Source organism: Musca domestica, unplaced genomic scaffold (genome assembly GCF_030504385.1).
Source record: "Musca domestica strain aabys unplaced genomic scaffold, Musca_domestica.polishedcontigs.V.1.1 18, whole genome shotgun sequence".
NCBI classification, from domain to species: Eukaryota; Metazoa; Arthropoda; class Insecta; order Diptera; family Muscidae; genus Musca; species Musca domestica.
The window spans coordinates 2,303,563-2,318,231 of NW_026712238.1; the positions used below are offsets into that span (position 1 = coordinate 2,303,563).

The following is a 14,669-nucleotide window of genomic DNA, read 5'->3' on the forward strand; positions in this document are numbered from 1 at the left end:
ACTTTAGTATAATTTTTCAAACGGGAATCATAAATGATATACTACAGATCGCGTTTGTGGCAATTATGAAGAGAGTGTATTTTAAAAATTGGACCTGCAAAAATATTTTTCCCTTCCCAAAATACAGCAAACCTATTTGATTCGAAATTATGGTATTTAACATTAAAAAAGTAAAACAAATATTCATTTTAGGGAATATAAATGTCTTTATTTGCATGAACAGCGCCACCTAGTGGTTACATTGTTTAAGGGGTTCACTTTTTTAGGAAATTTTGGTCTACCGAAATTTTGATCACCAAATTTCGATCTACCGTTTCAATAGATGGCGCTGTCTCGACCTCTTTACCAGTGCTGCCAAGTTTTTTGGAGTTTATGTGTGATTTCTGACCGTTAAATGATCATTTCAAAGAAACTTATTTTAATTCAAATAAAACACAAGCTTTTTTGTTTAATCGATCGATATATGAGAAAATTTTATTTATCATCTTTAATGAATGCATAAAAATAAAACTTATTATTTAACAAATTGATATATTCGTATGTATGGATGGAATGAGTGTTTTTGCTTGTAGTTATAGTAGTTCTTGATATTATTCGTTTTCACTTCAAAACATTTCTAAACAAAATAAAATAGAAATGTTTTAAATATGTTTATAATTACGATAATGACATACGTATATGATAATTATGATAAGATTTCACAACTCTTAAAACGAAGTAGTAGCAAATAAGGAAAAATGATAATGATAATGAACTAAGCATAACAGAGAATAACAGGAAAATTATAATTGAATCAAATTTCTTGTTGTAATAACTTAAATTTTTAGGTAGTAATTAGAATTTTCCTATAACAAGAATTTTTCGCATAATTATGAATGAATTCTAATACATGGGGGTCATTCCATGGCAAATTGTATGAAAGTGCAGATTTTTTATGTTCAACCAAGTTGGAGATATTTCAATAATTTGAAATCAGGTTATAGTTCTTGTTCCACGAAAGATAGGAAAAATAATTTTTTTAAATTTAGTATATCATATATTCCCTTTATAAAAGATTTTATATAACAATTTTATTTATTTTTTTTTTTTTTTTGAACAAGACTTGAGATCCAGAATTTATGATTTTTTTAATAGAAGAAAAATGAATAAAAAATCGACAGATTCCCAAAAATTGGCACAACTCACATAAAATGCCTTTACTTTTGTTTTCATTTTTTTTCAAAATATTTTAATTTTTTAATATTTGATTTTTTAAATTTGTTTTTATAAGATGACTTCAAATTTTCAAATTAATTTAAAACAATAATATGAAAAACAAATTTGAATTCTAAAAAAATTAAACTATTAAAAAAATGTTTGGATTAGGCATTTTTATTTGTTTAATTTTTTCTAACTTTTTAGCACAATATTCAAATCAATACATGTGTTTTTTCTAAAAATGTCGTTTTTTTAATTTGACTTCAAACTTTCAAAATAATGTTTCATTTGTTTCATTTCATATTTTTTTAATTTTTTTTTTCAAAATTATTTAACTTTTTAGTATAGAATTTAAGTATATTCTGTTTTGATATTTATTTTTTATTTGAAACTGCTAAAAGAAAACTTTAATAATATACAAATTATAAATGACATATTTTTATAATTTTTTTTTCAAAACTGTTTGATATTTTAGCATAGCATGTAATTCAATTTAAAATCAAATTCGTAAAATTGATGATCGTAGAATTTTAATGGACTCCAACTTTTCTGTGAATTTTTTTCCTTGGATTTTAATTTTTGAAAAAAAAAAATGTGATTGTATTGACAAAATTTTCACAACTTTTTAATTATTTTTAGATAGCACTTCATTCAATTTTTCTTCTTTTGATATTTTTTCGTAAAATTTCGTTAAAATTCGTAAAATTGATTATCGTAGAATTTTAATGGATTCTAATTTTTCTGTGAATTTTTTCCTTTTCATTTTAATTTTTGAAAATAAATCTTTGATTGTATTGACATATTTTCACAATTTTTAAATTATTTTTTAATAGCACTGCATTTATTTTTTCTTCTTTTGATGCTTTTTTCGATTGCCTTCTGAATTTCTTTCTATTTTCCAATTTTACATGGAATGACCCATAATACAACTTAACAACTATAAATACTAGAATACAAAAATTCTATAATTAATTATTCAATGCAATAAATTTTTAACAATCTACATTAATGAGAAGATCAACATTATTAACTGAAACAACAAATGTTGTTAATAATAAGTGAAAATAATGAATGAAAGTACATCAGTGTGTAAGTAAATTGGAAGCATCAAATTGAAAAGTACCATATTAAAAAAGGGGGCCAAAAATTTAATAAAAAAAATTAATTTAAATAAAAAAATTAAGCAAGACAAATTACATAAAATAATCAGATATTTTTAATCAAACAATACAATTTTTAAAAACACAATTAGGACAAAAATTAAAGTGCAAAATTTTAATTAAAAAATTTAAGCAAGGGTTCAAACTTCATAAAAAATCGTAAATCAATAAAAAAGATGACATTTCGCTTCTTAATAATAATTTTTTTCAAAGATACTTTCTTGTTATAGCATAATATAATTGTAGAAATAACAGATATATTCCTTTATAACATTAATCAGTCTATTATTTATGCATTTTACTTTCAATAACTTTCTTGCGGTTTCTCCCTTTTACAGCATAGCTAAGCTCAATCAATGCTCGTTTTGCAGTTCTGCCCTAGGCCAGACAGAATAATCTCTTCCACAATGGTGCCGGTGTGGGTGGCAAGATAGATGGTGCTAAGCCTTCCCAGATAGCTGTATCAAAGACTTCTTTAACTTTATCCTGCAATGAGATGGGAAGAAGAAGACGAAGAGGAATAAGAAAACGATACAATTAAACAAATATTACTTAATTAGTCCAACATTATGCAGCAATTAAGAAATTATTGTCTAACGTCTACGGTTATTAAATTGTGCTTTGCAACAAAAACAATGTTTATGGAAATAATTTGCAACAACAATAGTTAATTGTATTTGCAAATTTAATTTTAGGAGTCGAACAATTATTGATGGTTTGTTTTAGTTGATATTCAATGGTGATAAATTAAATATGTAAATTTAAAACAATTTCCAATTAAAGTTGTGTGTTAAGGAATTTCACTAAAGAGAGTTAGTTGGATATGATAGTGTGTAGATATGTGTGTGTGTTTAATTATATTATAGCACAGATGGATATTTAAATTCTTCATTGCATATCAATTAATATGTCTGCTGGCTAAATTAAACAATTTTCTTTTGTAAATCTTTTGCGGGATTCGGAAAGGAATAAAAAATGAGAAAAACCGACAGAGAGAGAGAGAGAGAGGGAGGGAGAGAGAACAGCAAAATGAAGTAGTTAAATTATTATTTTGAATATAAATACCCTCCACAATGAGGAAATAACAATTTTAGAATAAACCAGTAAAGAAAGGTCAAAATTCGGGCGGATCGACTTTATTGTACCCCACACCACGATGCATATTTAATAGAGCTACACGCAACAAATTTATGTGAAGTAGATCAAAGCAAATACAATCGTTTTTGAATGCGTATTATAGCTGTAGAGCAGTTATAAATTGTCATAGGAACTGTAGAGGAAACTGCAATGTTTTAAAGTTGAACCATATTTTTTTGGTATTAGTGGACTCCGACGTGGCAATAATTGTAATGATTGTAGTCTAAATTAAAATGTTGTGTACTTTTTTTTGTTTGTTAGGAACTATATCCAAATCTGAACCGATATCAATATAATTTGAAAAAAATATTTATGGACCAAATTTCGTCACACATTCCACATTTCATTGAAATCAGACATTTATAGTGTGTTTGGTGTATTAAATACATGAATTCGGCGGTATATACAGGGTGAGATAAAAAAAACTGCAACAAAGTCAAACGCCACAATTTTTATACCCTACAACACTATGTGTTGGGGGTATTATAAGTTTGATTGGGCCAGAATTTATGTAACACCTCGAAATATTGGTTTCCCACATAGGAAAGTATATATGGATCTTCCTAGCTCGCCGACCTGAGTCGATCTAGCTATGTATGTCCGTCCGTCCGTCTGTCCGTCTGTCCATGTTAATTTGTAATCACTCTACAGGTCGCAATTATGGTCCGATCTTCACGAAATTTAAAATGGGGGTGGGGTTAGGGTCAGAATAGAAGCCTATTTCTTTTGGAGATGATCGCCAAATGTTTAGGGGTTGAAATGGACCAAATACTGAAAAAATATCGGATTTTGCAGTAGCTATACAGGTCGCAATTATAGACCAATCGACGCGGAATTTCGCATGTAGCTAGAGTTAAGGGCGGGCAAGAAGCCTACCAATTTGGATGGTCATCGGATAATATTTAGCGGGTAAAATAGACCATATCTTTTGTGTTGAAAAAATTCAATATTTTTCATTAAACCGTGAATATTTTAAATCCCGGCAAAATCACGAAGCCATGACAAGGTTACTTCTGACCTTTACATTGATGTTAACATCCAACAAATCGGATATATAGCAAAATATGTGCGATATATATGTCGATCAAAGAAGATATGCTTGAAAGATCTCTTATATGTCGAGATCGGCTGAACTGATTTCGACAGTTCTCATTAATTCAGAATGGCCTCTTGGCAGGAAACATAAAACGTCTAAAAAAATCGCATAAAAATATCTCTCTAAAGATGAAAAAATTGATTTTCTAACATTTTCTCATATTTTTTTCAATTTTGTCATATTTTTGGCATATTTTCATTTTGAATTAAACATTTGGTAATATTTCTACAGCTAACAAAACTAAGTAGTTAGGATATCAGGATATCATATACAGATCGCATTTATGGCCCGATCCTTTCGAAATTTTGCATGGGTATAAGATGAGGGTCAGAATAGAAGCCTATTCTTTTTGGAGATGATCGCAATATATCTAGGGGTTGAAATGGACAAAAAACTGCAAAACTGTAGCAGGTCGTAATTATCGCCCGATCCTCACGCACATTTGAATGGGGGTTACCGGACATTAAAAAAGCCAAGCAGTTTTGGATGACCATCCAAAAATATTTAATGTGGGAAATAGTTTGCCAACTTTTGTAGACAAAATACGAAAATGTCCATTCTAGTGACTTTTTGGAGAATTCACAAATACAGGAAAGACGCACTTCTGACTATTTCGTTAACGCTGATTTCGTGGAAGAATATATTCCAATGTCTGTATCTCATATAGATGCGTTTCAGTCAAAAACCAATAATAAATGTTAATCTTTTGCCACTTCTGACAGATTATAGGTCTTTGGGAAATATTGGTTCCAGATCTAGGAAGACCATTTACGTGCAACATCTACCAATAAATTGGAAATGAGCAAATTAGCTTAAGTTGCTATTATTCGAAAATTAGAGAACGAAACCTGATGGTTTTCTTTTATAATTTGTCACAATATCTTGTGGAATTCTTTCGAGTATCTCGCCTATATAAACTATATCACTTATTATAGTGTTGTAGGGTATTCAACGGTCGGCCCCGCTCGACTGTAGCCTTTGCTTACTTGTTTTTTTAATTTTATTGGATGAAAGCAAAAACTGTCGGAAATAGAATCAAATTTTAGAATAAGTTTAGATTTGTTCGAATTGGTCACCTTTGGCACGAATTATGGTCTTCAAACGGCCAATGTAACCGTCACATGCTGCCCGAATGTTGCTCTGCGGTATTTGGTCCATTCTGGGCGAAGTGCTTGCTTGAGGTGATCGATACTTTGGTATTTTCTAGTGGCAACCTTGCTTTTCAAAATACTCCAGACTCAATAGTCCAACGGATTGGTATCCGGAGATTTTGGTGTCCATTGTGCGCTGGAAATGAAGCGAGGAAACTCATTTTGCAACCATTCTTGGGTGGCGCGTGCTGAGTGCGATGGCGCTGAGTCCTGTTGGAATGTCCAAGCTCTGCGGCCAAAATGTTTGCGTGCCCAAAGCTTTAATGCACCCTTCAGAATATTTTCACGATAATATTCGGTATTTATTCTGGTCGATTAATACGAGTGGAGAGCGACCATCAGCTGTTATGGCGGGCCACACCATTACCATGACCGGCGCTGGAGTTCTGGTTGCCAAACGAAGGTGACCTCTTTGGCAAGTAAACACGATCATTTTGTTTGTTCACAAACTGCTGGACAACGTATGTTGTCTCATCGGAGAAAACCAAATTCGGCAGTTCACCACTTTCGACCAAGCGAAGCAACTTTTAGCTCGTTTGAGTCTACTTTCTTTCTGTTGCGGTTTAAGTTCTTGCACTTTTTGGAATTTCAATGGCTTTACCCCGAGCTCTTTGTTCAATATTTGCAGAATGGAATATTGCGATATATTGAGCTCACTAGCCATTTTTCGGGCACTGCGACGAAGGTTTCGATCAAGTCGCTTTTTTACTTTTCAAACCGTCTACTTCCTTGACGTCAGGCTACGCTACCACTATCACGGTAAGGAGCAATGGTATGAGACACAAAAGATTTATTCACATATAAATGCTGGAGTGCTCTAACGATACCCACTTGTGGTTTTCCAGTCAAATATAAAGAAATCACACTAGCACGCTTGAATTCCATCACGAATAATTCTCCTCAAAATGCCAAAATGCTCATTGGCTGACCCGTGCCGAACTTTTCATACTTTCTGCAGGTAAAAACTTGACTTATTGTTAAATCGGGATAAAAAAGTTAAGTTATATTGGGACTAACCTATATCGACTATTTGGGGAGTTAATCTGCCCACAAAGAACGGGGAATGTCAAATTTCAGCTTATTTCTTTGGAAGTTAATGATTCCGTTATTTGCGGATTATAGCAGAAAGTGGACCCACATTGAATATTTTTTGGCGAGGAGTTCAAATATATAAAATTATAGCTGCTTTGGTTTGAAAATAGAACCAAAACCTTTGAAATACCGAAAATTAGAAGATACAGTTATATGAGGACCATCTCAAAAATTGGACCTATATTGACTATTTTTGTGAGAAGTTAAATTACACACTGAGATCCCGAAATGTCCAAATAACGCAGAAACCTTAAAAATTCCGATAATCAGGCTACATATGATGGCTATAACAAAAAAATGGCAAAAGTCGACCTGCATTGAATATATTTTGCGAGGAGTTAAAATGTCAAATCGAGACCAAAACCTATAAAATTCCGAAAATAATGAAGGTGTCGTTATATGGAATATACAATATAGCGTCTATGCAATATGGGGCGAGGGACTTTTCCATAGAATACTGCGCTATTCATGAATGTAATGTTGGGAGTTCTCTAAAATATCCTGTATACATAAGAGTATTGTTAAATAGCCTTTATTAAAGAGATATTAAAATTTTTCCCAACATTTAAGCGAAATATTAAGTACAAATTTAAACCACGAAAACAAGCCATGATAAAAATCACTATAAAACAAATTTTGTTGCGGAAAAAATTGAAATTCAAAACAATTTCCACTTCTGAAAAATCCAAATCAATTCCGCAAATAACTAAGCCTGAAGATAAAATTGTCAACGCGCATTCTATTATGGAAGATATGACATTCAATTTAAATACAAAACATTTCCTCCCCAAGAGAAACCCGGAATAAGAAAAATACAAAATAAATATTTTTCAAGGCAAAACAGAGAGAGTGAGAGAGAGGGAGAGAAAGAAGGAAAAAACAGCGAACGCTATTATGGAAGCTGGCAGCTTCTCAATCTAAGCTTGAGTTGTAAATGCTAACAAAAGAAAATTGTCTTAAGATTTCACACCATCTCATTTGTAGATGCTTAACATATTTTATACCCTTGCATTAAGCAAATACCCCAAACGTCAACATCCTTTGCTGTTAACGAGATTCCAGCAGCATTAATGCCAAGACTGGAGGTTTTTCGTTGTTTCGATATCGTTGAAAAAAAACATTGAAGCATAACCAAGGAACATAAAACAACCAGAGGGAACCCCAAGTGAAATAAAAAGAGAATGAGGGAAAAAAAGAATATTTAAGTGTTACAAAAGCAGGACGACGACAGCAAATATTGTTATAAACGGTGATGCAACATGAGCGCAATTGACACAGCTATCCTCAACACACACAAAGAGAGAGACAGAGAGGTTAAATTGATGCTATTTGAGCGGAAACAAAACTATGTTATTCAAATAGTTGTGTGTCACATTTTTTATTGTCCAGCAAATGGGACAATTATGACATTTAAATTGCACTGGATAGTATTTCAGAATGGATATATATTTCGCTTAAATAACTAACTTTTCGATTTGAAATGTTAATTTTTATAACATAAATGAATCACTGAAAAATGCATCAGGTTGAATTTCAATTTCAATTTTATTTTCCCCATTTTTTCCTCTTCTCACATTCAAAACAATTGACCTGTGATGAGTTATCACACAAGTTTTAAAACGATTTAAATGTTCATTTCACAAAATATTTGTCCATGATTTTATACTCCCTGTGTGCATTTGTTTGTGTGGATGTGTGTGTGTATATACATCAAAATCAACTTAGTCACGCACACATACAAAATACACAGATTTACTGAAATAAACAAAGCCAACAAAAACACCAGCAACGTTCGTTTCATCTCGTTGGCTGGGTCCCCCCATGGAAAGCTCTTTTGGTGTTTTTGTTTGTTGGTGTGTTAGAATTTTGTTTATATATTTTATTAAAAATGAAAACTTCGTTGTGGTTATATTAAAACACAATCATATAAACAAGCATGTCCACACAAATGCGAAAACACACAATGTCGAGGTCTGATCAGGAAAAAAATTCAACATGTAGGAAAATATTTGTATTTAAATATTAGTGGGAATGAATTAAATCGAATGAGGAAATATTGAATTTGAGGAAATATTATTTTCCCCATAGGAAGTTTGTGCAAAATTTAAGAATGGGGATAGCATTGTGCTCTGGTCATTGGTGATCAGTTTGGATCTAAAAAGTTCTCAAGGTGAATAATGCTGTGCGACGTATTTTATAAAAAGGTAAATCTAGAATTGTCGCATTTTTAAAAATTCAAAATTAAATGGTACAAAAAGTTAGAAAGGCCTCTGTTTATGGATGGGGCAGAATTGTCGATTGAAAGCTAACAATATATGCAGAAACCGTTATATTGGGGCGATACAGATATGTGGACCTACAATTCCTACAATACCCGTGAATAATGTCGCTAAAATCATCAAAATACCGAATATCGGGAGGTATCGTTATATGAGGGCCATACGAAGACATGGACCTGCACACACAATTTTCTGTTACAAGCTGTAGTATCCGTTTCGAACTTCAAATACAAAATTTGAAACAATTCCGGTGAATAATGTCGCTAAAATCATCGAAATACCGAATATCGGGAGGTACCGTTATATGGCGTCTATATCAAAACGTGGACCGATATATTTCATTTTCAATACCAATTGTCCTAGACACAATAAAAACTGTTCTGCTAAATTTTGAGGCTCTATGTCAAATAATGGTGGCTGTAGAATTTTACTTAGAATTTTATGAATTAGAATTAGAATTTTTATACGACGAATATTTATGGATGTTACAAACGGAATGACAATGTTAATATACCCTCCTTTTAAAGGTGGAGGGTATAAAAATACAGTTTTGTCCGATTTATGGGCTGGTGGCATCATTGGACCTTACTTCTTCAAAAATGCTACGAATCGCAACGTAACTGGGAATGCCGAGTGCTACTTAGATATGATATCCATTTTTTTTAGTTTCAACAAGTCAGTGCCACTGGACAGTGTTCATGGAATTATTGAGAAGCTAGTTCGGTGATAATTTTATTTCACGTTCGATCAAATGGTCGCTTAGATGTGTGCTACGTTAAAGTTCATAAGTGAATTGACCATTTGAGGCATACTAGCAGTTTAAATTTATATGAAATGAACTTGAAACATTAAATTATATGCATTGTTCTGAATTTTATGATTTTTTTTAACTTTTCTACGATTTTTAAAATTCACCATTTATGAATGGTATTGAGAAATTTGGAATGCCTCTGAATTTGTGTAATTGTCTAATGGTTACAAAGCGTTGTCTACATATGTATACCCTCATCCTAGCGTGATGATTGTTCAAACGGTTGATGTACCAAAGGAGTGGGAGCCAATTTATATCAGACTTAAGTCAGAAACGAAATAGACAATGTTTCTGACTTAAGTCTGATATAAATATTACAACTTGCTAAATTTGGAATATTTCCTTCACATTTGTGAAGGGATATGTGAACATTTTTCTAAAATGATGAAATATGCGTGGGGTACCACCCGATCCGATTTTTTTTAATAATATGTGCAAAATTTAAAGAAAATCGAACATTTATTTGATTTTTTGCAAAAAATTAATATATTAATATTTTGTGGGTAGGTACCAGAACGAGAATAGATTTCATATTCCGATCTCTGCATCTGATAAACAAAGTGTGAAAAGCCTCGCAGACTTGCTTCTCTAGTTATGTGAGATATAAGTTCAGAAAATTGTAATTGAATGAGGAATATAGTTAATCAAACTTTTTGACCCGTTGTACCAAGAGACACCGAAAGGAGTGGACCGATATATCCTATCTTCAAAGCAGATCTTTTGTAAATAAAATATTGGGATTTGTGAAACTTGAAGAAAATGGAGTGTTTCGTATTTCATTTGGCCCTTTGTGCGGATGGTACCAGCAGAAACGATCCGATATATTTCATCCAGAATCTGTGTTGCTAAAAATAGTAAGATGCGCGAAACTCGAAGGCAATCGGACCTTTTTTTCATATTTTATAATTGTTATAATTATTCAAAATTTTGACCCTTTGTGGGGGAGATACTTGATGAAGTGCCTAGCACTGATATAACTATTTGGAGTTGAATGGATATAACAAATTCGAATGATCCTTTCTCTTTCTATAATCTCAATTATTTTCAGTGGACCGTTATTGCCCATCTCCGAACTCTATCTAAGTTTGATAATAATATTACGACGCACCAAGTTTGGAACAAATCGGACGCTCCCTTCGAGAGTTATCTTGCGCATCAGCCAGACAGACGGACATACAGATGGACACTTCCGGATCGATTTCAACTGTCCTAAAACGGATTCGGTATTAAGAAACCTAGGGTCTAAAATCATTATTTCGATGAGGTATGTTTTTGGCCATGTTAAATGATATATACCTTCTGTAGCCAAAAAGCTGAGGGTATAAAAAGGGATTTTGAGAATTTCAAACTTAAAAGCTACAAAACGTGGCACGAAAGGTACAAAAAGGAAGGAATTTCGAGAATTTCGTACGTAAAGGGTACAAAATATCTGTAAAAAATCTGTCCATCCGTCTGTTGTAATCGCGACAGAACTCGCAATATAGCTTTGATCTTTGATACAGACATTGCTATTATAATTCCTAATTATCGGTGTTTTGAAGGTTTCGGCCCCAATTTTCATCCAAAATTGTTGTATTGTGACATTCTCAGTGGGTACTTTAGCTCATTGATGCAAAAAAATATGCAAAGCAATTTAAATTTTTGTATAGACTCAATATAGAGGTGCCTTCTGATTTTCGATGCCAAAAATATCAATATAGATCAACTTTTGCTATTTTTTAGTATTTTGATTGGTTTTGGACCAAATATTCAACCAAATCAGCCGTAATTGGATAATTCAAGGTCTCAGTGGATAGTGTTACTCCTCACAAAAATATCCCATGAAGGTCTCTGTTCTAGTATAGATCCTATATAACGCCACCAGTTGATTTTCGGTATTTGGAAGGTTTAGGCACCAAATTGATATTTCGGGACTTTTTGTCGGTAAATTAACTTCTCTTAAAGGTATATCTTTATTCTTCATATAACGATACTTCATTTATAATTTCCAATCCAATCCAATATATAATTTGGACATCAAGTTTTAACATTGTGCAGGGTATAACAAGTCCAATCCATCGAACTTTCTTAATTTGCTGATTCCTAATTTTTAAATGATAATTCATTCGAGAGTTCCTTTTCTAAGTCTGGAATTTTATTAGCTCGTTATGTTCTATTTTTAAATCGAATTATTTTATTTGTAATTCGAAAAATGGAAATCGACAATCGTCAGGTCAATTTTTTGCACTTAAATTTAAGTTTTGAATTTTATATGTAATAATTTTAATTTCAAATTGAATAAAACAGATTTCAAATATAAACATTCGAATTAAAAATGTAAAAAAGGAAAAATTGATGAAATAATTCAATGTAATGCATTACGTACAACTGGCATCCTTCCTAAGATTACTGTACTAAATAAAGTACTATTGCCATTTAATGAACAATTAAAACTTAGTAAAAGTCATAAAAAATCTTACAAAATCTACATGAAAAACATTAAAAAGACATAAAAATTATACCACTTAAATTATTTCTTAATTTGGCATGAGAACGAGTAGAGTTCATATGAAGAGGGTATTTTCAACTTAATTTGGTATTACTTGAACAAATTGAGCTAAAATGAAGAAATTTGGAAATTTGAATGAGTATTCGTGACGATATAATGTCTTGGAAAAGTTTATTTTTATAAAACTGTAATGCCCGTGAAGATAAATTGTAAAATATAAATGCAATGTGTTGGTGCGCAATGGGTTAATTGAAAAATAGTTTTTTTTAATATTAATGATTTTTACCATTTTTTTTGGATAAATCAACGTATTTTTAAATTAATTTAAATTAAATTAACTAATTAAATTAATTTAACAGGAAAATGACACAATTTCCCGACGAGGACGAATAACCAGAGTGGTGTTGGCGGTAGGGAAACTGCATGGAAAATGCTGAATTGCACAAAAACTATGCTAGCTGCGTCATTGAGGCGGGTCTTAAATGAAAGGTCTCGAGGAGTACTTTCTGGCTATATATGCCTTATATTCCCAACTGATTTCAGATAATCGAATTTTTTCGATTTTCTAACCAAAGTGGCGTTTTCGGTAGGGAAACTCCATGGAAAATGCTGAATTGCACAAAAACTATGCTAGCTGCGTCATTGAGGCGGGTCTTAAATGAAAGGTCTCGAGGAGTACTTTCTGGCTATATATGCCTTATATTCCCAACTGATTTCAGATAATCGAATTTTTTCGATTTTCTAACCAAAGTGGCGTTTTCGGTAGGGAAACTCCATGGAAAATGCTGAATTGCACAAAAACTATGCTAGCTGCGTCATTGAGGCGGGTCTTAAATGAAAGGTCTCGAGGAGTACTTTCTGGCTATATATGCCTTATATTCCCAACTGATTTCAGATAATCGAATTTTTTCGATTTTCTAACCAAAGTGGCGGTTTCGGTAGGGAAACTCCATGGAAACATACACAAAAACTAGTCCCCTGTCATGATCTAAATAATTACACTCGTATCCATGATCCAAAATGCATCAATAATCATAACAGTGGCAAAGTCCAAAACTGCCTCACTTACCTAGGCAAGCGGCTGGCAACACTGAATACATTACGAACACAATTTCGAACAAGTTTGAACGTTCAGATGGAACTTGTTTGATGATTGCCTACTATAGTAGGCAATGGACAGAAGACGTTCTGGATAAACAATATGTATAACGTTTCATTGTTTTTTTTTTGTTTTTTTTTTTTTTGAAGAGAAGCACATCACTCAAATTTTAGTTTGTGAAGTTGCACATAGACCGTTGAAGGAGTTAATTTGGTGAAATTGATTGGTTAAAAAAATGAAGAAACAAATTTGGCTATTTTCAATTTTTGCAAAAATATAAATATATAAATTTTTTAATTTTATTTTAATTTTTACAGCAAATTCATCTTCGAAATATAACATACGAAAAAAGCTAAAAAATTAATCAGTCCTGGAATTTTATTTTACATGCATATTTTAGAAGAAATTCATATTGTTAACATAAAATATATGATAAAACATATAACAAAACAAAAGCATATAATACGTATTACCAAAAATATGATCACCATTACATACAAGACTTAAATCTAAAAACAAAAGCAATGTTCATGAAAAGTGCAAAGTAGGAAACTTGTAAAAACAATGTTGTCCATTATTTATAATAAAAAAGTGGGTAAAGAAAAAATAAGGAAAATTAACTTTGTTTTCGTATTGGCTTATATTTGGTTCGATAGAGAATATTACATATTTCTACCTGTATGGGAAGGAAAATGTTGCAGACATTATGTTCTATTCAAACTTACGAAACCCCACATTCCGATGGTAAATTGGTATCAAAGTAATCAATCGCATAGTTTGCATTTAAGCAGAGTAAGATTGCTTTTGCTGTATGTATGTTTAAAGCACCCTTCACATACGGGTCTCTTACAAGTGTTACAAAAAATATTTAAATTGCGACTAAAGCCGCAATGGAGACAGAAATCTCTACTGTCATCAGAGTATGTTGTTAGTAAGCCCTTAATTGTTTCCCTGAATCGATTAGGATTACAAAGCCCTGTCAATTTATTCTTAGTAATAATCGCTTGCACGAACTGACAAACAAAAACGCCACAGTTGAATAAGTCCTGCTGAAAATCATGTTCAAAAAGCTTTATTTCCCAATCCTTCTCATTGGTTTTTCTCTCAAAAATGTTTAACAACTTTTTGCAGTAAGATTCATTTTCTCCTAGTGGATCAA

General features: G+C 31.9%; 1 protein-coding gene across 2 annotated transcripts in view; it reads right to left on the reverse strand.

Annotated features, from left to right (window-relative positions):
* Positions 1-840: 840 nt before the first annotated feature.
* Positions 841-14,669, reverse strand: part of LOC101889053 (myb-like protein Q) — a 283,906-nt gene continuing 270,077 nt past the window's right edge. For both annotated transcript variants that reach the window (XM_005179993.4, XM_005179994.4), the window contains exon 8: positions 841-2,843. In XM_005179993.4, the coding sequence (XP_005180050.1) occupies positions 2,736-2,843 (108 nt within the window). In that variant the 3' untranslated portion in view covers positions 841-2,735. The remainder of the gene's footprint in view (positions 2,844-14,669) is intronic.